Source organism: Neodiprion virginianus, chromosome 2, assembly GCF_021901495.1.
Source record: "Neodiprion virginianus isolate iyNeoVirg1 chromosome 2, iyNeoVirg1.1, whole genome shotgun sequence".
NCBI lineage: Eukaryota > Metazoa > Arthropoda > Insecta > Hymenoptera > Diprionidae > Neodiprion > Neodiprion virginianus.
In genome coordinates, this window is record NC_060878.1 from 31,001,101 (window position 1) to 31,023,329 (window position 22,229).

A 22,229-nucleotide genomic window follows, 5' to 3' on the forward strand; every position below is an offset into this window, starting at 1 on the left:
CTGTAATTTGCGGTTTCAAATATGCGCACTCAAATTTTCCCGGATAGTTACGCACGCATATGTACACATCAATTCTAAAATAAATATAAATCCATCGATATTGATGAACGAATGGAATGAGGTGCTTTACCTGAATGACATTATATGCTACATGTCTACAAAAGTTTTCGCCGATATTCGTCACTTGTTCCCCCTGCTTATTTGAATAATCAATTTGAAATCCCTGCATAATCAGTTCAAAAAATTAGTAATACATTTGGCCAAATTATTATAGAAACAGATCAAAGATTGTATAAGTCACTGACGAGAATTTGAACAAAGGTTTTCATCTTTTCACGATTAATGGTTGTTTTTATTTTTCGTCATTTTTCATTTTGTTTTTTCAGTTAAAACGGCGTGCTGTGAGATGAATGATTTGGTAAATTTATCAATAGAGGAAGAACTTCCCGATTCGAGTAAATGCTATTTAATTCTACGCGAATTATTGTAACGGCGCCACTTTCACTGTTATGCGAACACTGTGCAAATTAAATAAACATGTTTCATAATATGGACTAGAAAGTTTATTAATTAACAACCTGCTAGATGAGGCCAGGGCTAGGGGTTGAAATCGCAGTTGAGGGTCGTGGACTGACCCCATTTGCGACTGGAGCCAAGTCGTTGTGCTACTTATGAATTATAAAATAAACTTAAGAACTGACTACACCGAACAACCTTGTCCGTATTACATTTTTGCAAGACAGCGTTGATATGTGTGAAATACGCCGCTGGTACATCAAATTTGTAGTAATTCGAAGCCGCGAATCATTGGGAGGAAAAAAAAACGTCTGATCCTATAATCTTACGTACGATAATAATTAAATTGTGGCGTTCTCGTGGATTGTCAAATTGCATTGAGACCGTGTAATTCGAATGAAACACGTATGATCATCCGTTATAGATCTATCGTATTGGTTCTTAAATTGCCACTTGCACTTTTCTCGCAAGCTACATTTTCCCATCAAATTTGCATAAAAGACGTTGAAAAACAACTGTTCGGGGCTGAAGAACATGTAAAAAATGATCGAAAAAATTGCACTGGCCGAGAATATATCCGTTAGCAATAGCAAATTTTTTGCATATTATTTACACGTAACGATCATTTGACTATTAGTCCTACGTTTGCTTCTATCGGCTATCGTATGTTCACGGCCTTATAGAAACACACATACGTGTCGTAAAGGCAAACGTGCATGCCTTATTACATACCCGGTACTTATCGACTATACGCCGTTCCTTAATTAATACCGCGATATTCATTACAGGTCGAGGAAAGGTCGTAACTTTAAACTACTTTACGCAGGCCTGGCAAGACCTGAGACCATCGAATGCCCAAGACCTACTTTAATATAATAAAGGCTTCCTTCTGAGCCGCTTGTTATCATTTTTCTAACGTTTTGCGTCTATTTTGACACATCACGCGAAACAAACGAAATTAAAGACGAGAAGTTGACGGTGTAAATGTATCGAATGAACTCTATCCTCAAATTGATACTTATAAGGCTTATAATAATCCTTAGCGATCCTACATCTATGTCTATCCAAAAAAATATTTATATAAATCAGATCACAAGTGCACAGATTTTAATGAATTCGTTATATTCATATGCAGAGCTATGTTTGTACCAAACAATTATTATTAGTTGATTTTACTGTAAACTTGAGGGGTTTGTCGAAATACGCAATGTTTATTTCATCGAAATGGGGAGAGTTTAATTGACTGCTATCAAGTTTCATTGCTGAGTCAGCCGAAACGGAGTCGATGGGCGATTCGCGTCGACAAACGACGCTACGACGATCGCTGTTTCTTATACCTTTCAATTATACGGCGGTAAAGTATCATAGCTCGCACAACCATACATGAAAGTGGATTTATGAACCTGTACGGCCTAGGAAAAATATGTAAATAATATACAAGATGGACAGCTGCTGGGTGTCCCTCGTCTGCACATGCATAATTCCAAGCCACGCAATTCTTTCTTCATATTCCACATCACGCCACTTCGGACCCCGACAGATGTGCAAAGGCACGTTATATATTTGCTTTAAAATATCTGTACGTGAAATTTGCCATAGATATTCGATACACTTGAAACTGCCACGTCTTGCTTCCATATAATTGTAAAACAAAATGTTCGAGTTGTTACAGATCATTGTTTAAAGTTTTCTGCACATCAACCGTGTGACACTTGCAAACTGGTATTTGTAAAACGGTATATAACGGAAAAATTCAATTTTTTATAGCTCTTAGTAAAAATAATCTTTACAATAACGGTTTAGAAACTGTTAGAATTACAAGAAAATGTGGTACATGTAAATATTCAGTATCAATGGTTGTCAATAGTACGTTTTCTAGTTATTTTAATGTGGAATCTATATGGTTTACTAAGTCCTTTTTTCAATTATACAAGATCTTCGCATCAAATTATTTTTGCACCAACATCAAATTAACGCAATAGTTGTAAGAAAATGTGGTACAAATAACCAAAATGAAAGAGAATAGTAAGATATACCAGATCTACTGGTTACAGCCGCAAAACTCATTTTCATTTTTCACCTATAAATTTTTCGTTTATGGTAAAAAATGAAAGTAGTTAAGTACCTTTGAACAAATGGATGTTGCAGCTGCAAGAAAATGAATAATAATTGTTTGTTATCCTTACGCGGTATACACGGTTTTGTTAGTTCATGATTTGATCGGAATTCGTGTTCTTTAACCTGTACGTATAGTATGTATATACAAATGGTGTATTATCGACCCATATTTCCTGGGACTAACGAGATTATGAAATAATTTATTGCCTGTGATACTAAGTTTGGTGAATCCGTAAAGACGTTTCCGCTACTCTTTGCTCATACATAAAGAATATGCGTATCGTATGTAAATGTGCATGCACGTTTTAACTTGATACGAGACAATTATCTGCCGTAAAATTAATTCACCCATCATATAACCATCCCGTCTTTGAATATACACGATTTTTTTTCGTCGGAACTATTAGCGCGCATATAGTCACGATTGCAGAGCTGGTGAATACATTTTACGAATAATTTATTCAAAAGTCTGCGGCTTCTGAATTTTAGAATAAAAACTTCATCACATTTACAAGTTTGTCAAAAATATTCAGAGGCTTTTAAAAAAACAGTCCAGTTTAGCGAGTGCGTGATGTTCACTGAAATTTTGCGACACATTTTCTGATTGACTTCAAATTTTTGATTACGAAATCTCAACGAAATTGAAACTTCACCAACATTTCCGACAAGTTTTCAGCATACTCCGATAGAATTTATTGTCTTTTCTCTACACTTATCCGAAACCTCGATAAGATTGGTTGAAACTTTTATCTAACTCATTAGTTGTAAAAGTTTTTTAGTTTTGATCTTACCGCGGAGAAGAAAATATCTCTGTACAGATTTTTTTCGATAACTTTCACTACTCTCTTTACATTCTATAATATACATAGTAGGTAGTACCGATCTTCGATTGGGGTGCACTATATGTAGAAGGTATAAGTTAGCTAACATAAACAGTAGAAAAAAAGAAACAGTGTAGCAATAAGAAATTCATCGCACGATCATTCGATTCATCAAGTTACTTTTAGACCGAAGAAAGGAATGCCAAGTCGGTTATACTTATTATACAACGAATGTGCTGCTATGGTATACCCTGCAGGTAAATACAATACTTTGTTTGAAACTTTGACCAATTTAATTGTGCAAACTTGGCATGCTTCACCCCGTTTCTAAGTTTTACTTCGTTATTAATCAGTAAAAGATTTCTAAAACATAGATATTACGATATAGAGGTATCTGCTAGATCAGAAATGTTATCAGTACATCGTCGCTCGAATTATCAATTGTAGTGCCTTCATTTATTTTTATTCATTATCATCACGGATCATTCTCAAGTGTCTATTGTTCATTCACCGGTACTATATATATCACAACATCAATCGTCTTGTACTAATTTTTCACGAAACTCGCGATAAAAAATTAGCATAACATAATATATAGGTATTGTATATTACATACGTACTTTCAATTTGACTCTGGTAATAACAATACATACCATAGGCTTTATCATGCGGGTACGATGTCTGATTTCACGGGCTGTTAAGGAAGACTAGAGCATGCTGATCGAGCCTGCACTCGATTATTACTGAATTTTTTTTTTTTGTTTGTTTTTTTTCATTATCAAATCTTTGGAAAAAATGTCTCTTCTACTTTTTTCGATTTCAGACCGGGCAGTCTTTCTTACTTCTTCAACGATATTTTCTCCGTGTATATAATCTGCAAACCAGCATTCAAATTATATTATCAAACTAAGCTCGTTTGTTGATGCAGGGTAAACATAGGATCATCATTGTGATTGAATGGAACGTTGAAAATGAATCTAGGCATCGGTCTTTCCGGCATCCCTCTATCGTTATTTCTATCCTGTCTGTGACGTGGTGATTTCTGCCCAAGAGCGGATTGCGCGATATTGTTGCGGTCCGGCGAATTGATTTTATGCTTCACCAAAAGTACCACGTCTTGATTCTGCCTTCGCCAACGTCGCCATATTTTGTAATGGTACCTACACCCGAATCCCGTTTGAAATTGATTTTTATGATTGTGGATATTGAAAATTTTATTAAAAATTTTACGGGACTTGGAAGAAATTAGAAAAAAGGTGTACGCGATTGAATGAAGCTCAGATAATTATAAATGCGAGTTAGCAAAAAATTACCTGATAGTGATGGCCAGCCAAAGGCAGTAAGTCATGACGAGTAACGAGCACAAAATCGCTAAACCAGTTCCTTCCCAGTATCCAAGACGAGAATATGCGGATGCACCGATCGCGCATAAATATGTGGCGATAAAACACAAGGGTGTCAGTACAGCAAAACAAACTGCATCTCCGCCGATCCCTCGCGGCCCATTGATACTTTTGCTTCGCCACCATTGGCAGGCTGACTGGCAATTACCCAAAACAAGTTCAATATTGGTTTCCATACTGTTTACATATCAACAATTGCAGTACATTGCAATATATCGTCGTTGCGGGTTTTTATCGATTTTCAAATTTCGTCTTTATTCTCTTGCCTTGCTTTTTAATCAGTGGTAAATTAATTAGTTGGTAAGCGGACACTTACAATTATCGAATAAAGATTTAGAGCAATTAGCATTACCTCGGAAATTGGTTTCTTCTTTTTTTCAATTGTGAATACGTATTTACAGATTTCACAACGATCGGTGTTAGACGTTGACAACCATTTCTCTAAACAGCTAGCGTGAACCAGTCCGACAGAACCGCTACACTTGCAAGGATCCACCAACTCCTCTAAGCTGTCATCTCCTCGAATGTCGAAAAGAGAAAAATGTAATAACAACAAGAGCGTCAAGACAATTTGTCTACAGAAGTATTGTTGAGGCGTAAGAAAACGTGAATTAAGACATACACCTATGTATACTATGTATATGTCGTGTAGATATTCCATATCTGATATTGATGCACAATCTTTGAGATAACACGATAAGTTAAAAATAATACATAACATAAAGTTAATCACTTGTTAGTTATTCTTTTCCGCTGTTTAAATTCATATATTTCCAGTTTCAACAATAATCTTTTGCCAAGTACGAACTTCTCATTACCTTCGTGACATATTCTACAATACGTCGAAGTTGTATTTTGCTTATCGGACGACATCGTTCGCTTGTAAGAACCACACGACGACGGCGATGAGAAGACAACGGACGTCGTCTCTTCGAATACGTCACTGCAGTCGGTTTTACTGCCACAGACCTCCATCGAGCATTCGGTATTACTATCAAATCTTTACCATGTTACAGCACATCTTGTTATCACTTTGATCACACTAAGGAGCCAATCAACGGTATTCCGTCAACTGCTGCCGAGTGTGTATGTACATACCTCGTGACAGCAATCACATGTATACAAATTCTCATTTCGTTGCTATTCAACTCTTCCATTGTTCGGCTATTAGTCCGACACGAAATTTCTATTGTGTTCCATGTAACATGTACCATTTCTCCTAGATAAACAAACCTATAAGTACATATAAGCTTGCGAAAGTCAGTTGCCCAATATACATATATCATCACATGCAGATAATAGTCCTTAATTCGACTGGTTTTCGATTCTTCGGTGAAAAAATACAGACTCGTAAATGTCATCAATACAAATATTTTGTTATTGAAATGAATCGGCAGATATCTATTTCGTTCAATAACCTACAGCTAATAGGTCTCCTTCGATGTTTCACAATCAGTAAACACGGATAAAGCTTTTGTGATAGCGAAGCAGGAGCCTGATATGCTGCAACCCGCAGAACATGCAAGAAGTGCTTGAATCAGTGGAGCGGGCGCAAGGATGACTACGATGACGACTCACTCAACTTAACCTCAAAAAAAGAAAAACATCATGTTGTGTTTACGGTAGAATGAGAGGACGTCGCGGGCGTGTTTGAACTTCAAATGATCAAAGGAATGAGTAACTGAATTGTACCATACATTATCGTTATCGCGATGAGTATAAACGGTGATGATAGTGACGAGGAGCGTTTCGAAGATGATAGCGACTGCAATATTAACGCTAGTGATTACGGCGAGGAGGGTGACAGTGATGATTCGATTGAACGAAGCCGAGCACGTGCTGCAGGAAGAGTTAGTATACGTTTTGATCATATTAAGTAAGAATTTTCAAATATTGAGTCATCGTTTCTTCTTGCATCGAAAATAGTCTCAAGAATACGACGGAGATGAGGATGACCCAAATATGAAGAAATACGTTGGGCCTGTTCTTCCAGGGGGCCACAGATTCGATAGAAAATTTATATGCATCAAATATCCAGGCAATGTGATTAATCCAGAGAAAGCTATCGAGACTCTGGGTGGATTAGCGTCTATTTCAACGGTGCGTAACCAGCTGTACGTATTTACCTTGCCCAAGAGGAGAGGATATCTACCTTAGGGTAAGAATTGGAAACCAATATTAATTGACGGTTGAATTTGATTTCAGGCTGTCGATACTCACAATCGAAGACTTGAGCTTAGGTTTAGGCCTGATGATGGTTATCGCAAACCAGCTTGCGGTGACCGGCATTTGACTACTGGGTTTTTGCTGAGAATCAGAGTGAAGAAAAAACAGGCAAATGATACTCAAGAGACTAAGGAACCTCTGCAAACAAACTCACGAGTAATGGAAGTTGTGAATTTGGGAACCACCAGTCAATTTGTGAACACCGAGAACGTTTTTTCTGAAGCATTGAGCAAGACTTTGAAAACAGTTGTGGAAAAGAAATCTGAGCTTTCAAGGACAGAGGTAGAGGTTAAAGATTTATTAAAAGACTTGACGAATCAAGTAACAACGGATTGTAACGTTAGTGTAAGCTGCGAAAGTAAAGAGATAAAGAAAGTCGATATCAGAGAAGTAAAACCGGATTGTTCTGATCAGGCTGAATGCAACGAAAGTAACGATCAGTTCAAGTCCAAGAAAAACTGTTCTCTGCCGTTTGATAAGCATAAATACAAAGATTTATCCAGAGATGATAACTACGAGCTGCCAAAATTGAAAGTTTTGGGTCAAGTTGATACCGAATTTAGATTCAAGAGTAAGCATAATGTTGTCGTTTTTGTATAAACTGCATAAAAGTAACTTGCTGTTGTATACTCAATTTTTATTGTTACTTATTTTCAGATCTCTGCGATTTTCAGTTCCTACCATTAACACCAAGCGCAGTAGATTGTGGCGAGAATGAATGCATATACGATTCCATATTCCCAGTTGGTCTGCCACCATACAGTTGGCTGAAAACTAAGGTCCCGTACTTTTTGCCACCTGCTGCTTTTAGCCGAATGGACAATGTCCAGTTGTATGTACCAAAAACGGGAAAAGATGCATTATCAGGAAGCGCGATAGGTAAAACGCGAAAGAGGCGAGGAGGGTTCTCTAATTTCGTAAACTTCCATACACGAGATATTCCATCAGAGCCGCCGAAAGGTATAGAAAACGCTATGAGAGTGAAATTTCTTCAAAACTATCACTTGGAAAGGGTGAAAAAGTTTTTTGAACAAAGACCGATATGGTCAAAGAACGCTCTAATGTACGAAACAAAATTCACGGGAGAACATTTGAAAGTTATGCTGCCTTCTGTAGCTTATTACTTTATCTCAGGTCCTTGGCGAATTATGTGGGTCAGACTTGGATACGATCCTAGAAAAGATCCAGCCGCAAGAATATATCAGACGTTGGATTACAGGCTTAAAGCGATGCGTAAGTTGTTTAGTAAAGTGATTTCTGTAACATAAATAACAAACGTTACACAGAGTCAGGTAAAATTTTCTTCTATTTTCTAGACGGATTGGAGTCGACGGTCAAGTGTAAACGTAGTTATTCAAACTACATCTTACCTTACAAACTTGCACCGGCTTCCAAGTCGAAGACAACTATTCTCTCTGCAACTATACCGGAAGAGAATAGAAAGAAAAAAGAAAAGCATCTCCGCAAGAACGTTTATATCTATGAAGAGGGAACTGTACCTCCTTCCAGACAAATGTTTTATCAGGTATTAGTTTGTGTCAGGGATTTCTATGTGGCAGAGCTCGATTAATATTGACTAATATAGTTTTTTTATTCCATTTCAGTACTGCGATGTTCATGTCCCAGAAATCCAGGAGATGTTGGAAAAGTTGCCTAATCCTTCACCAGAAACAAAGTGTCACGAAAAAATGGGGTGGCTACCAGTAGGATTTGATGATCACTGTAGAGAAATCATAAATAAACAACTCAGAGGTGTGCTGAGAAAAAGAATGAATATTCCAGAAGATCGTGAGTACACTTTAATAAAGTAGCTTATCATACCTGAGATTAAAGAAGCTCGGTCTAAAGTCTCCTGAAATATTTTTAGACCCGACAACGTTGCCTAGCAGGCGTGGGAAGCTAAAATTCAGACGATTTAAAAAGCAACGAGCGCAGAAAACCCACCTAGTTAATTCCGATTCCTCCTCGATTCATATGAAAGTGCTTCCCGACAGATCTGACGAGGAGTCAGAAGATAGAAATAACTGCAGTGTGCCAAGCACGAGTCAGCAGGATTCATAATATTTTGTATACGCAAGAATATTGGCGGAAAATTTTCATTATACATTCAAATAAATTCTTAAATACTTAATTGTTGTTGATATAATTCTTACTGTTTATTTTAATCACCTTCTTAACTTATTAATAGAGTTAATAACAATAATTTTGAGTAAAATTTTAGTATTTCACTAATTTTTTCAATTATTTTTGTTGTTTTTTTTTTTTTTTTTTTTAATAATCTATATTCGAAATTACTAAGGCATGTTGGAATATATGCATGATACCATTAGTTGAATTCGATTTGTAAACATTCTTTTGTTATACAATAGATGCGTGCATAAATAATTCTTGATGTCAATAGATATGGAAGTTGTATTATGTGTCCTTTCACTTTTTTGGCAATCATTAATAACGAAATTATTGTTAAAACGATTTGTAACGAGTTGTAACGTTTCTTTTGTTACTAATGATGCAATAGGAAGTTTGAAAACATATAATAATTTATACAGTCTAATATTCTCGTTGTAGGTTACTGGATAGATTAGGAAATTTCCAAAGTGTAATAATTAATATTCTACCAAATATTTGTTACATACGGTGACTGAGAATCGATTTACATTCGAAATAATTACAGGTAACGAAATATTCAAAATGTTTCCCAAACGATTATGAACTGCATACAATTACTATTCGAATCACTTCAACATTATGTTGCAATAAAACCGTCCATTAAGAAGAAAGAAAATAGAATAAAAAAAACTAATATAGAATAAAAATACTGCAATCTACCCATTATTGTCTAAATTCCACACTTTAAACTACATCAATTTGAACGTGTTGCCGTGTTGTGCTTTTCGAATCCTGTGTACAGCACTCTTAATTCCAAGAATGCCAAAAGATCTATCATCGCTTCATGGAAATAATTATAATTCTAAGAAAAACTTTGTATGTTAAAACCTTTTCGTCTGTATTAGTAGTGATGCGAGCAGAAAAATATGTAATATATATTTAATATATATCGATAATCGTCACGTTGTGCGCCATCATGGGAATGCAAATCGTAATCAATGATTGAATAATTCGTTGATGAACGTCCAAATGAACCAATCTAAACAGCTGGTGAACTAAGAGAGAAGCAAACGGAAAAAAAATAACGAAGAACGCTCAACAACGCCAGCATAGGAAGAAACTAATTTACATTTGAGGCAGTTGATCGATGGGTGTTGCAAATTTAAAGTCCTCAGGGAAAAGCTTAGCTGCATGCTGGTACATCAGCTTATAAGATTGCCTGATCGTGACATCAGCAACACCAGCAATGTCGCCAATCTCTTTCTGCGATTTTTTGTCTTCGGATGCCTGCACAATAATAGAATCAATTTGGTGGTGGTCTATTTAGTGTAAATTTAAAATATGATGAATTAAAATTGAGATAATAAAAGATTTTACAAATCCCCAAAAAATGTTTTACCTGTGATGCCATGTAAATAGCTGCAGCAGCCACGGATATAGGAGATCTTCCAGGCACAATATCAATTTCAACTGCTTTTCTAGCTATGTGAGTAGCGGCCCTCTGCACCATGTTGGGTAGTCCCAAGTTAGAGCAAAATCTTGACATGAAGTCGCCAGTTGTTATGAGATCGACACTCGTTTCAAGCGCCTTAAGAATCAGTTTGAAACACCTGCCGATTTCTTTCTTGCTGATCTTGCTCACGGCACAAATCTCCTTAAACGTTCTCGGCACCCCCTCTTGTCGACATGCAATGTAGAGACAGGCTGATGCGATTGCGTCATTTGATCTGCCTTTCAGATTTTTCCCATCATGCACCTGTTTGAAAAGGTTATTTGCCCTGTCGACAATGGTTTTAGGAAGATTGATGCGGTCCGCCATGCCGTTTATTTCACGAAAAGCATTTATCAGAGTCCTGTCGGAGCTGCTCATCTGTTGGTAAAGGAAATTAAGGTCACAGTGGTTGTAGCATCCATTATGATCGATGCAAATAATTCAAGGCCTTCGCAATGTACACATGTTCAACGATTTCCAGTAATTAATGGGTGTCGAAATTTTTTCATTACCTACTTTTAATAACCATAACGCGATGATGCAGAGATATTTTTACAGCCATCAACAATTCAGTCTGTTGCTGACACTGATTCCACACAAGTCTTACGGGGCTACATGAATATTAACAGCTTTGCAGCAGCATAGGATAATAAAATTAAAGCGGAAAATTGTACCTATATTGCTCCATTACTGAAACTCGGTAAAGTTTTTACTAGAGCTTAATCGAGCTAACTATGGGTGTGCAGAAAAGATGAGCAAACTTTGAAGACACATAAAATTCAAGGGTGTTCTTGGGTTTTTTTATCTAAAGATACATAGATTATACGATATTTGTCGATACTTCGGACATCAAAGATTTTTAGAGAGCATTTGTTTTCACAACATGAACTTACCGTGCGACGATTCTGGTACTTTGAAGCCCCAAAAGCATCGAACGAAGCAGCTCCAGTTCCTGGACCAATCATTGTAGACAAGTCTGAGCCATTGAGAAGTGGATTTTCAGGTCCACCAACTCGAGAGGGATCAACCCCAGCTTTTTCGTTGCTGAATGTCCGCCACTCGGAACCAACATCTATGACTCTGGAGAACAAAGAGCCATGCGAGTGAATTGTTTGATGTTAAATGAAGAGACGTGGCGGGATTTATCACTTACCTGTCTCCCACAACCAGCCCACATTCGGAACAAATCTGGTCCCCTGCACGATAATCCTCAATGAGCGGGGCGTCTGGATGAGCATAGCAGCATACCTTGTTTGTGTCATTTCTGTGGGTGGAGAAAAATATACATTGTTGATGTTCTAGTTTCTAGGTTTTGGAGGTAAGTGTCACCGCAATCCCGCGACGAAACGTTTGCTATTTTTGTTTTGAAACTAGGGTATCGATTCAGGTTCCGCGTAGTTAGAAACGGGATTACAATTAGCGAATTATTTGAGGAATTTCTGTACGCGAGGTTTTCTTTTTGTTACACAACAGGTGATATTCCGTTGGGAGGTTAATTCGCGCTGAGCCTGTCGTCGCGTTAGTCCCACAACTCAGATTTGAACCTATGCGTCATACTCATCAGCTAAGATCAAGGCTTTGTAGCGATCTCGTTTCGCAAATGCTCGGTATTGTGTGTCAATAATACTTGTCAAAACTGTTATTTCAAAATCACCTTGACGAACTCGCCATATTTCATGTGTATGTTGGTTGTGTCAAGCACTTGTTACGTGAACTCATCTGTGACTCTCACCTTGGTCGGCTTATCGAACTGGCGGCTATCGAGTTTGGGGAGCTCGAAACTCGAGCTACGCTCGCGCCATCTTGAACTCAAATTTTGTACTAAGGATTGCCGCGCGTATTTGAATTAGTTTCGTTCCAAGGCGAAGCAGGAATGTTTAATCCGTGAAGCTTGGTTTCGAAATATTGCAAAATGAGCAGATTTACCGGGTTTCCATGACATGTCAATCAATCTGAATAATGCTGCTAGCATATATGATTATTTATTCTGGTTTTATAAATCATCTATAACGCATTTTAGAAATCGTGCAGCTGCGATGGCCATATCATCATGATCAGTTATGTGTGCATTTCTCTAATATCAATTTCTTAAGCATCCAAAACGGTTCTTTAAACACCACGAAAAAAATCAGAAAATCAGTAACTACGTAATTGCAAAATTAGTAATTTTTTGGAAGTTATATTCAAGTAATACCTATCCTTTTTTAGTAGCCTCTCATATAAGATGTGTAAACAAATCCTTTCATATCATCAAACAACGAGTTTATAACGCAATATCGTTCATAAGTGATTGTTACTTACGACAACGCTTACGATTAACAGTGAAACAATTAAAAATTGCGATCGCTTGTTCGTGACTAAATTCACGGACAAGCGAAGAGCCTTCGTTTGTACATACATACGTAACATGAATGAACCACAACCCAAACTCCAGTATTATTAACCACAAATTATCTTCCAAGTTCCGCCTTCATTTCAAAATTGCAATGCGTCTATTAAATTCTAGAAAATTACAGAGCGCTGTACAGCTGTGCTGTCAAGAGCAAAAAGCAACTGGAGGAATCGGTGTTTTGGATAAATGTCTCGAAGATCCTGGTATGAAATGTTGTATAAGCCACAATATAAATTCTGTTGGATTTTGAACAAGCCACAAATTTATACACTCCAGCTATTTTATTACAAATAAAGTATAGATTACCTTATTCTTGACATCCACAGACTCGAACGTATTTCTGTACTTTTTCGATGTCTTGTACTGGATCCCTTACGCAGTATTTGCCCTGATACTATTGATCATAACGATTCCTATATTCTCAAAACGCTGCAGCAGCATGGCTAGATGCAACACTTTGAGCGACAGACGAGCCATTTTTTTCACTCTCTTCGAGGACCGCATCAGGTAAAAATTTCAGACTTCAAGTCGACATTTAATTTGGGGCTGGAATCTTTGTTGTGGAAAAGTTTCCCCAGATGGATGAGAGTACCGGAAAATGTGTTAGCTTTATCAAACCTGGTGATACAGTCCATGGAAACCATTTACTTTAACGAGCTCGTTATACCTTCTGGGTATCGTATCATATCTCACAAATGATTGATCCTTCTCCCTTCATATTTCACCAGGTCACAGGGCGTCTGAAATTAATTATGCGTGCTTACCTCCAAAAAGTTTCGCTGTAAAGAAGCTGTGCAGGAAGTTAGGAAAATCACGTTAATTTTTTTCCATGACATTCATTTTCACGAACGAGATTTCTTAAGACCACGTTCATAAGCATAAAGACAAGCATAAAGCATAAAAAAATAAAATTGCCACAACAGCTCGATTAATCGCAACTCTCGGCGTAATAGCCATCAAGTATTTACTTCCTAGATGCTTTATTTTACAGACGTGAATTTCAAACTCAATCCGCGGATACAATGTCGACGATCGTCACTGCCGTTTCCCACATTTTGCTACCAATCCCAGAGAGGCCCTCGATTCTTCTCTGTCTCGCGTCTTCCGACGCGAAGGAAACTGGGGCCAGAATCGTGAGGGGAATTGCTTCGGCAGTGATGTCGGCTTTCCAGAAGCCGAGTTACAACGTCGACAAAGTGACGCTTAATTGTTCAGAGTAAATTAAATTTCTACAGAACTTTCCGTCGAGCCGGAACCTGTTTGCAAAAAAAACCTGTTTTATCCGCAGATATGCAAGCACCGCCGAGTTTTGGAAATTTTATGAGGATACAAGCGAGCGTATGAGGCGAGATAAGGTCGTCGTGCTTAAAGATTTCGAAAAAATCAACGCTCAAGTAGCAACCGCCCTTTGCCACCTGGCAGATGATACTTACGCTCCTTTTCCACAGGTAAAAATACATTCGGAAAATATTTCCACAGCACTGATAACTACATACAAGTGATTTGTCACCCGTGCGTCATGCGTTCCTTTTCACTCTTACAGTCCATCATAATCGCCTGTTTGGATATCGGGAATCGATTCGATTCCAGCAACTTGAAACGACAGGCGCCTGTTACCCTGGCTGAAACTTTCCTAGAAGAAAAGTTCGTATGCCTTGAAAACATTCTACACAAGCTATTATTACGCGCTCGAGGAAACCGTCTCTTTTCTTTCCTTAAAATCCGCATATATTCTCTACGGCGCACTTTTCATTTCTCTAAAATTTCAATCGACATTTTTCGTTAACGTAGGTGGGAGTATTTCCTCGATCGGGTAGCTTTGACGGAGCTTCTTGGACGTTTGACTGGCAGGGCCGTTTTAATCGAGCGAGAAATACCGCTGCGTAGGCGGCCGGGTTCTTTGCCTTCGATCACAGGGTGAGTAACAGTTTTTAATTTTGTTAGAAAATTTATTACCTCCACGCGTATTTCCTCGACTTATATTTTCCTTTTCAAATTCTATAATATGAAGAATAAAATGTATATCACTAAAATTTGGTACTTTCTTTGCTGTAGACCATGTAGAAGGGAAGAAAATTTTTACTCCTCTGCATCTATTTTCAATAAACGTCAAACCTATTTTCATTCCGCAACAGGTATTTGGGACCACCACCGAAGCTGCGAAGGCGTCGACAAATCGCGAGAAGTGAGATGCATATCTGACAGAGAAAAAATTGCGCGACGGTCATAAAAATGGTATTTTTTTCCTCCTCGTCTACTCCGATGGAATTTTACGTAATTTATATTTATTTTATTGCACATTTGTCAGGCGACGTCCAATTAGTCCCGTAGGCGTTTCGACGTGTCGAAATGTATTTGCAATTCTTTGAATCGCCGGGATATATATTAATCGGAGCAGCTGTCACAACCGGGAATTATTGCATCGACGTTCACCCACGTTATAAGCAATTTTAATTACTCACAAAATGAGATTTCCAATGATATATGTCTCCATGTTATAATATGCGGTATGAACCTTGGTTCCTATCACCGCGTAAAACTATTACGTATAGCTTTCTGTAAAGTCTATTTTCATAGTTGTCCAATACTGCGATATCAAACGGTGTCTTGTACACAGTATTTTATTTATTGTTATTTTTCTTCATAACGTCACGGGTGAGAGGAAATGAGAATAAAATAAAAATTGTATAAGATGTACAAGTGTCCAACGACACGTGATGATGTGGTTCCGTAAAGAAGAGTCCATATTTGGTATAGTCTAACCGAGGTTGAAAACAAATAACAAATATTTGCAAACGTATAACACCCGATGTACGTACGTTAGAGGATTGCAAAGCGATCTGAGAGAGCAAACGTTCGCACGCGGAGAGATAGAAAGGTGACAAAAATGAGTTGACCGTGAAAACTGGGAATCGGTTGTGGTAAACAATATTTTTCGTCGAAATTCTCAACGTGGAGTGATCTTGTAGGTCAAATCTTAGAAGTTTACGCGTTACGTCAGAGCTGTTATCTAATCTTTGTATTTGACGACGAGCTTCTTATCGTTAACAATGATCCCAGACTTGTTTTTATAATCGAGTGCCGTTGGAGTTAGCGCAGTAAAAATCCCCAGATTCTGTGAACGCCAACGTAGCTGAAGAATCGGAGCAAAACACCGAAACTGGATACTTGATCTGACATGAAATTCGAGCGAATTGCATCAAAGCCACGAAATCTAGTTATTATAAATGTTAACACTATTTGAGTATTGATGAAATTGTTATAACATTAAAGTAAGACCGGTAAAAATGCATTACATAAATCAGTGTGAAAAGAAATCGAATAAAAAATGATAAGCAACAGTGAAATACTCGACCAGATTTGCGCAGCCATAATAATAGGGTGCAAAATTATCATATATGTGCGAAAAAAAGAGTTTCCTGTAATTTATAAATATAGAAACGAAGGCACGCGTAGCTTTTTCTGGAAATTGGCTGCAGATTCATGCCAATGGGAAAAAGTATTTGATTTTTTCCAACCCTTTACCCTCTCGCGTTTTTTGTCTGAAAAAAGAACGTATCTTAATTGCAACTATGCAGCTGATATAATATCTGTGACACGCGAACGACACAAAGTTCATGCGAGCTGTACTTGGCACGCGAATAGACGGTTATATATATTATATGCAGATTGGCAAAGCTCATTAATTATACCAGTTTACACCAGCTCCAGAGTGCAGTTCGATTATCTGCTCACGTGGTATCGAATTTTTGACTACGTAAACTTCCAGGAGCGTCAGATCTTGAACGAGAATATACCGGATCGCTTCGGAAATTTCCACAACTCAGCATTAAGTCCTCAGTTTCAACCAAATACCGCAACCAATAATTATCAGGTTTCGGATGTAGTGGTTGTACATTTTTAGGGTGAAGAAATTAAAGAAAACGATAAACGAAGTGTCTTTAAATTACTTTTAACGAGACCGAGGCCCAGCTTGGAGAGTTCATCTCATGGAAACAACTCTAGTGTGTGCTCACGATTAGACTGATAAAGGATATTCATTTTCGCGTACTTTCGGGAAATTCAGAGTCTAGACACAAGAGGGTTATAAATGCATTATATGTGAACGTGGAAAAACATTTTTATCAAAGATCTATCGCACAGATCTGTGAATCACGTGTACCTGATATAGTTGCGAATGATCAAGAGTTCGCGTATTAAGCATAAATTTTGCTTTCGAATATGATTATAACATATTTGCTTACTTTCACGCATGTGTATAATATCTAAGCATAGTGTATTTTTTTCGGATGTCGTTATCAGCTTCCCCGTCGAGTTCGTCGGGTCATAAGTCGTTGTGGTGGGGAATTGTAAGCGTGGATGATAGATTTTTCGAATAACGATAAGTATATAACGCCGTTGCACTTACCCGAAATATTTCGAGTGCTCCGAAGACTTTTCAACGCAAGAAGTCGTACGTCAAATACGATCTCCTACACATCGTATTAATTCGTTTTCCTTTGTGGCAACGGGAGAGTCGATCATCATCAATTTTGCATCTTGAGCTGCGGAAAAGTAATCAATTTGCAGTACAGGTAGGTGAAAAATTGAACAAACAATTGGTATTATTAATTGATCGATAAATGACTGCGGATGCTCGGGAAACAGCCAATATTTGAATAAATATCTTTTTCAACTCTCTATCGAAGAAATGCGCGTATTTTTATCAGTTGCGAATAAGAGTAGAATGAATCTTAAGTTTGAAGTGAAATTCAATTGATTATACTTCCTGAAAAAATTTACTTTGATGTATTGATTGCTAATGGTGGTATTGATACACAATTAATACACGAATTGTGGAGATAAAAATTGAAAATGACGTTGACTAAAATTTTTACTGACGATAATCAATGGCCAATCAATTATGTTTTCGTTTAGGTAAACGGTTAGCAGTATTATAACTGCTCGTGCGGATCATTTACAATTGTTGCACTTGTTACCAATGAAATTAATGAGCAAAGAAAATAGATGGTATATATGATTAATGCTTGGCGAGCTGTCGCATTGTAAGAAAATCTTACTCTCGCGAGAATACAGTCAAGTAGTCTAGACTATGCCTTCATTGAACCCGCGTTAATTAGCTGAAGGATATTGATAAACGCGACCTTTTTTTCTCACCCGTGTAAGACTGAATCTTATCGCGTCGTTTTACAGACACGGCGCGTGGAAACCTCACGTTCGGCGTGTTGCCATTGGAGAAACTACTCTTTACCGGTTTTCTAATCTTTGTAGACGACATTATAACCTCCTTTAAATTCAGTACAATTATAGACGCTGCCTAAATCGTAGATATTATTAAAGCAAATAAGAGACGGTTATATAGCAGCCTTAATTTCCTTCATTCGGCAGTAACGCGATAGATTAAAAGAAAATAAAGAAAACTGTTCACGTCATATCAAGCACCAAATTAGTAAGATAATTTTTAAGAAATAAAACAATAGATCTACAGAATTTTATATCACTTCCGTTGCAAACGTTATACCATTCACCCTCTGTATCCACCGTACAGTCAGGTCAGAAGTGTGTCAAAACCACAGTATGGCAGCAGAGAAGTTTAAAAAATGAAACCGAAGCTAGTCAAGTTAAATCTGATCGAAAAAATCTCTGTGATTCAGAAGAAATTTTGAACCTCTGAATTTAAAGTGTACACACCTAGTTAATATAACAACGTTAGACATGTAATTTTATTTTACTATTACTCGACCAAAAAAGTTGGATTCAATTTAAAACTTGCTCGTTTCATTTGTAAATGAATTTCAAACAAAATGTTATTCAAAATCTAACTCGGACGATTTGTGAAGAAATCATTTACCAATAAGATGGGCTGTTGTTCGTAAGAATCGGACAACCAATATCAATTATTTGATAAAAATAATTTCGAATGACATCATTTTTCTGATATTGTCGATACACTAAGGTGGTGATAGTTAAAATCCAGGGTTTCAAAAGGACCCCTTACAAATCTCATGAGAAATTGGCTTGCAGTGGAATTGGCACAAATTTGGATTTTTTGTGTATTTCGATGTCCTGAACAAAAGAGCTGTAACAGCCCAAGAATGACTGAATCACGTATTTGTTTTTTCAGGCTAATTTGGACTTTAACCTATAATATCTTTGACATAGAAAAACAATTAGTCGCTGCCACGGGTCTCCAGGCGTCTGCGGAGTTATCGTCTATTCTTCTTTTCACCCACACACCACACATGTGTATGCGTATGCATAGATACATACAGAAATTTACGTATCCATACTCATCAGTGTTAGAACTTACAACAGTGAGGGATATATATATTTGTTGGTGGCAGTGAATAATTGTTTCTCTGAGTCAAATATAATACATGATAAAATCGGCCTTGCTTGGGCTGCTACAGCTCTTAAAAGAAATTTTTACGCTTCCTACTTATGGACATTTTTGTTCAGGACGTCGAAATGTACAATAAATCCGAATTTGAGCCAATTCCACCGTAAGTCAATTTCCCATAAGATTTGTGAGGGCTCCTTTTCCTTGCACCAGGGGAAAGTTCTTTTTTTTCCATACGTAAGAAGATTAGCTTAAGTGAGACCTCTTGCTCCTTCTTTTTGTACGTCCCATACATCCTAGATGCGAAACCCTAAATTTAGATTACGTTGAATTACGCAGAATGAGCAGATTCGGATCACTGACGGATCAGTCCCTGGGACTGATGAACTGCCGAAGATCAGGGCCGCCACGTCTGGCGTCTTCGCGAGTATCCGACGAGGTTTCATCGTCGGGACCGATTACGGAAGTGCAGCCGAACCTGAGCGCGACCCGCGATGCGGGTCGGGAAAAGTACCAGCTCGGATCTTACGGGTACGGTAAAAATCACGTAAAGCTCCTCTACGTGCACCGTGATGGCTCGCATCACGAAATCCGCGAGTACGAGGTCGACACGCACCTCAGGCTTTCGACCCTGAAGGACTACCTCGAGGGTGATAACGAGGACATCATAGCCACGGACAGCCAGAAAAACACCGTATATCTCCTGGCGAAAAAACACGGCGTTCAGACGCCCGAGGAATTCGGAATACTAGTCTGCGCCCACTTCCTCTACACCTATCGTCACGTCGCCGAGGTCAACGTCAACGTCGAGGAGTATCCGTGGCAGCGTCACCACGTCGACGGCGAGCCCCATAACCACGCCTTCGTCTTCACCCCGACAGCCACGAGGTACTGCCAAGTGACCCAGCTCCGCAACGGTAAGTCTGTGCGTCGTATATGGTCTAATTTTATTCTCATCTAGTCGGTATTGCCTTGATTGATGAGAGCGCGGAGGAGATTTTAAGGCCAGAAAGAGGGAATGCTGGATAACGAGGCTATTGGTACCCAACGTCCAGATATTCGCCTTCAAAATTGAAGATTACCCATCTGTCGAAATAGTCTTGTTTTTGTTTTTTCTTACGATGGCGGCTTTATTGTTCGAGAAGTTTGTTTATCTTTGCAGATTCTGCACGACCTCGGAAATCTAGTCGACTCATGTATTACATCATCTCGTGAAAGAAATTTGATACAGATGAAACGGTTTGGTAATAGTGATTTGAGAGATGAGATTCCAGCTTCGTTTCTACGCGGTATTCTGTGAACCTTGGGAAATCCCAGTTACAAAATTCTTTGTTTATTTTTCCAAGTTGCTTGTGACACATCTGACAATTTTTTGCAATTTATTATTGTAGCACTCTAGGTACGTGTAAGTTTTCGTTTATGCAAGCTGTAAATATTACGTGAACCTTAACAACAGGAGTTAGAGATAAACGACGCAGACGATGAAACGTGTGCGTGATTCATTAGTAAACAACTAACTAGATTGTGAATCGTTATCTGTTATTTCCGAGTGATATATGTAATAAATTGGATAATTAAAGTGTTTTTCTTCTTTTCCCGAAATAGTAACTTGGATAACGTTATTTCAAAACCATTAAAAAATGATCGATAACCTGCAACGACTGGATCGATCGTCTTAAAGACTGCACATGGTTTTCGTTCGTTAGCATGATTTATTAAAACTCATTTTATATTCTTCGCAGAATCGCCGAGGATTCGTGGAGGGCTAAAAAATCTGCGCGTATTAAAAACAACCCAGAGCTCGTTCACCGATTTCATTCAAGACGAGTACCGAACCTTACCTGATATGAATGACCGCATATTCAGCACCGAGGTAACCGCATCTTGGGATTTCTCAACGGCATCCGGTGTGGATTTTGACAGGGTGTGGAGGACAGTCAAGAACTGCATTCTCAGCAATTTTGCCGGACCCCCGGAATCCGGAATCTATTCGCCGAGTGTGCAGAACACCCTGTACCTTACGGAAAAATGCATCTTGGACCAAGTTGACCAGGTCAATAATTCAGTTTTTCTTCGTTCCTGATATTATCGACTATTTTTCGGCCAGCTTCTCCTACAAAGAAAACCGCAAATTATCGAAAGAAATTTTTTTTAAATTGTCACATGCTGGTTACAGATCTACAGCATCGAAATGAGGATGCCGAACAAGCATTACTTCACCCTCGACTTGAGCAAGTTCCCGAAGCTGGTCCAGGGCGAGAATCAAGAGGTTTACTTGCCGGTAGACAAGCCTTCCGGCATAATTTATGCGCAACTTGACAGGAAAGCGGTAGTCTCGAAATTATAATTGTACGTTTAGATCGATTGAAATTCGAAGCTCGTTATCAAAATTTTCCAAGATGCGTTATACTAGCCTGTAAAATACATAAGACTTTAATAATTCAATTTATAATCTTCATTTCCTTGCTGTAACATCGGAATGTAAGCATCAGGTTTCAGAACAGCGTAATTCGATTTTTTGCAAGTCTCTCTATATTCACCAGTTTCAAACTCAATTATGTGAACAAGAATATTATTCATACTACAGTATTTGTTATTTTAACATTCTTGCGTTGACTTTATAATAGTAATTCTAAGAATTGTAAGTAGCTATATAAAATTTAAAAAATGTAAAAAAAAAAAGAAAAAAAAATTAACACTAAGCTTTTGAAGTAGGTTTATAACAATAAAAAAATATGAAAAAAGACGACGTTTACACGAAAAGTATTTCATGATCGTATGATGTTACTGACTATCCAAGACCAACGCCTAC

General features: G+C 37.9%; 5 protein-coding genes across 8 annotated transcripts; 3 read left to right on the forward strand and 2 right to left on the reverse strand.

Moving 5' to 3' along the window:
- Positions 1-2,589: 2,589 nt before the first annotated feature.
- LOC124297393 (E3 ubiquitin-protein ligase MARCHF3-like) lies at positions 2,590-6,378 on the reverse strand. 2 transcript variants are annotated; one of them, XM_046748374.1, is made up of 5 exons: positions 6,281-6,378; positions 5,677-6,077; positions 5,211-5,374; positions 4,769-4,995; positions 2,590-4,615 (listed from the first exon to the last, which is right to left on the reverse strand). In XM_046748374.1, the coding sequence occupies exons 2-5, from the start codon at positions 5,831-5,833 to the stop codon at positions 4,357-4,359; spliced, it is 807 nt and encodes a 268-aa protein (XP_046604330.1). In that variant the 5' UTR covers positions 5,834-6,077; positions 6,281-6,378; the 3' UTR covers positions 2,590-4,356. The 2 variants fall into 2 exon arrangements, with proteins under 2 accessions (XP_046604330.1, XP_046604329.1); XM_046748373.1 differs by having other exon boundaries at positions 5,211-5,377.
- A 73-nt stretch (positions 6,379-6,451) lies between these two features.
- Positions 6,452-9,215, forward strand: LOC124297390 (general transcription factor 3C polypeptide 5). 2 transcript variants are annotated; one of them, XM_046748369.1, is made up of 8 exons: positions 6,452-6,708; positions 6,785-6,958; positions 7,064-7,655; positions 7,742-8,044; positions 8,219-8,317; positions 8,401-8,609; positions 8,689-8,872; positions 8,952-9,215. In XM_046748369.1, exons 1-8 carry the CDS (start codon positions 6,571-6,573, stop codon positions 9,143-9,145), a joined length of 1,893 nt encoding a protein of 630 aa, XP_046604325.1. In that variant the 5' UTR covers positions 6,452-6,570; the 3' UTR covers positions 9,146-9,215. The 2 variants fall into 2 exon arrangements, with proteins under 2 accessions (XP_046604325.1, XP_046604324.1); XM_046748368.1 differs by having other exon boundaries at positions 7,742-8,317.
- A 294-nt stretch (positions 9,216-9,509) lies between these two features.
- On the reverse strand, positions 9,510-12,427 carry LOC124297392 (transcription initiation factor IIB). The gene is made up of 5 exons (XM_046748372.1): positions 12,340-12,427; positions 11,839-11,949; positions 11,579-11,765; positions 10,593-11,063; positions 9,510-10,480 (listed from the first exon to the last, which is right to left on the reverse strand). The coding sequence occupies exons 1-5, from the start codon at positions 12,354-12,356 to the stop codon at positions 10,319-10,321; spliced, it is 948 nt and encodes a 315-aa protein (XP_046604328.1). The 5' UTR covers positions 12,357-12,427; the 3' UTR covers positions 9,510-10,318.
- On the forward strand, positions 11,944-16,514 carry LOC124297394 (uncharacterized). Its single transcript, XM_046748375.1, has 8 exons — positions 11,944-12,003; positions 13,513-13,584; positions 14,069-14,293; positions 14,366-14,525; positions 14,621-14,721; positions 14,869-14,994; positions 15,213-15,312; positions 16,190-16,514. The coding sequence occupies exons 2-7, from the start codon at positions 13,517-13,519 to the stop codon at positions 15,277-15,279; spliced, it is 747 nt and encodes a 248-aa protein (XP_046604331.1). The 5' UTR covers positions 11,944-12,003; positions 13,513-13,516; the 3' UTR covers positions 15,280-15,312; positions 16,190-16,514.
- Positions 16,515-17,478: 964 nt separating this feature from the next.
- LOC124297391 (uricase) lies at positions 17,479-22,163 on the forward strand. Of its 2 annotated transcripts, none has more exons than XM_046748371.1 (4): positions 17,479-17,631; positions 19,757-20,334; positions 21,160-21,470; positions 21,594-22,163. In XM_046748371.1, the coding sequence occupies exons 2-4, from the start codon at positions 19,758-19,760 to the stop codon at positions 21,762-21,764; spliced, it is 1,059 nt and encodes a 352-aa protein (XP_046604327.1). In that variant the 5' UTR covers positions 17,479-17,631; position 19,757; the 3' UTR covers positions 21,765-22,163. The 2 variants fall into 2 exon arrangements, with proteins under 2 accessions (XP_046604327.1, XP_046604326.1); XM_046748370.1 differs by having other exon boundaries at positions 17,480-17,651.
- The last annotated feature ends 66 nt before the right edge of the window (positions 22,164-22,229 follow it).

Excerpts from the sequence above, each read along its gene's own strand:
- LOC124297393 (XM_046748373.1), bottom strand. The coding sequence starts at position 5,833 with ATGGAGGTCTGTGGCAGTAAAACCGACTGCAGTGACGTATTCGAAGAG. Across the intron at positions 5,378-5,676 it reads TTGTAGAATATGTCACGAAG|GAGATGACAGCTTAGAGGAG; the intron begins GTAATGAGAAGT and ends TCGACATTCGAG. Across the intron at positions 4,996-5,210 it reads AGAAGAAACCAATTTCCGAG|TCAGCCTGCCAATGGTGGCG; the intron begins GTAATGCTAATT and ends GGTAATTGCCAG.
- LOC124297390 (XM_046748368.1), top strand. The coding sequence starts at position 6,571 with ATGAGTATAAACGGTGATGATAGTGACGAGGAGCGTTTCGAAGATGAT. Across the intron at positions 6,709-6,784 it reads GAGCACGTGCTGCAGGAAGA|TCTCAAGAATACGACGGAGA; the intron begins GTTAGTATACGT and ends CATCGAAAATAG. Across the intron at positions 8,318-8,400 it reads TTACAGGCTTAAAGCGATGC|ACGGATTGGAGTCGACGGTC; the intron begins GTAAGTTGTTTA and ends TCTATTTTCTAG.
- LOC124297392 (XM_046748372.1), bottom strand. Across the intron at positions 11,766-11,838 it reads GGGCTGGTTGTGGGAGACAG|AGTCATAGATGTTGGTTCCG; the intron begins GTAAGTGATAAA and ends TTTGTTCTCCAG. Across the intron at positions 11,064-11,578 it reads AGTACCAGAATCGTCGCACG|ATGAGCAGCTCCGACAGGAC; the intron begins GTAAGTTCATGT and ends CTTTACCAACAG.
- LOC124297394 (XM_046748375.1), top strand. The coding sequence starts at position 13,517 with ATGGCTAGATGCAACACTTTGAGCGACAGACGAGCCATTTTTTTCACT. Across the intron at positions 13,585-14,068 it reads CTCTTCGAGGACCGCATCAG|ACGTGAATTTCAAACTCAAT; the intron begins GTAAAAATTTCA and ends TTTATTTTACAG. Across the intron at positions 14,722-14,868 it reads GAAACTTTCCTAGAAGAAAA|GTGGGAGTATTTCCTCGATC; the intron begins GTTCGTATGCCT and ends TCGTTAACGTAG.
- LOC124297391 (XM_046748371.1), top strand. The coding sequence starts at position 19,758 with ATGAGCAGATTCGGATCACTGACGGATCAGTCCCTGGGACTGATGAAC. Across the intron at positions 20,335-21,159 it reads AGTGACCCAGCTCCGCAACG|AATCGCCGAGGATTCGTGGA; the intron begins GTAAGTCTGTGC and ends TATTCTTCGCAG. Across the intron at positions 21,471-21,593 it reads TCTTGGACCAAGTTGACCAG|ATCTACAGCATCGAAATGAG; the intron begins GTCAATAATTCA and ends TGCTGGTTACAG.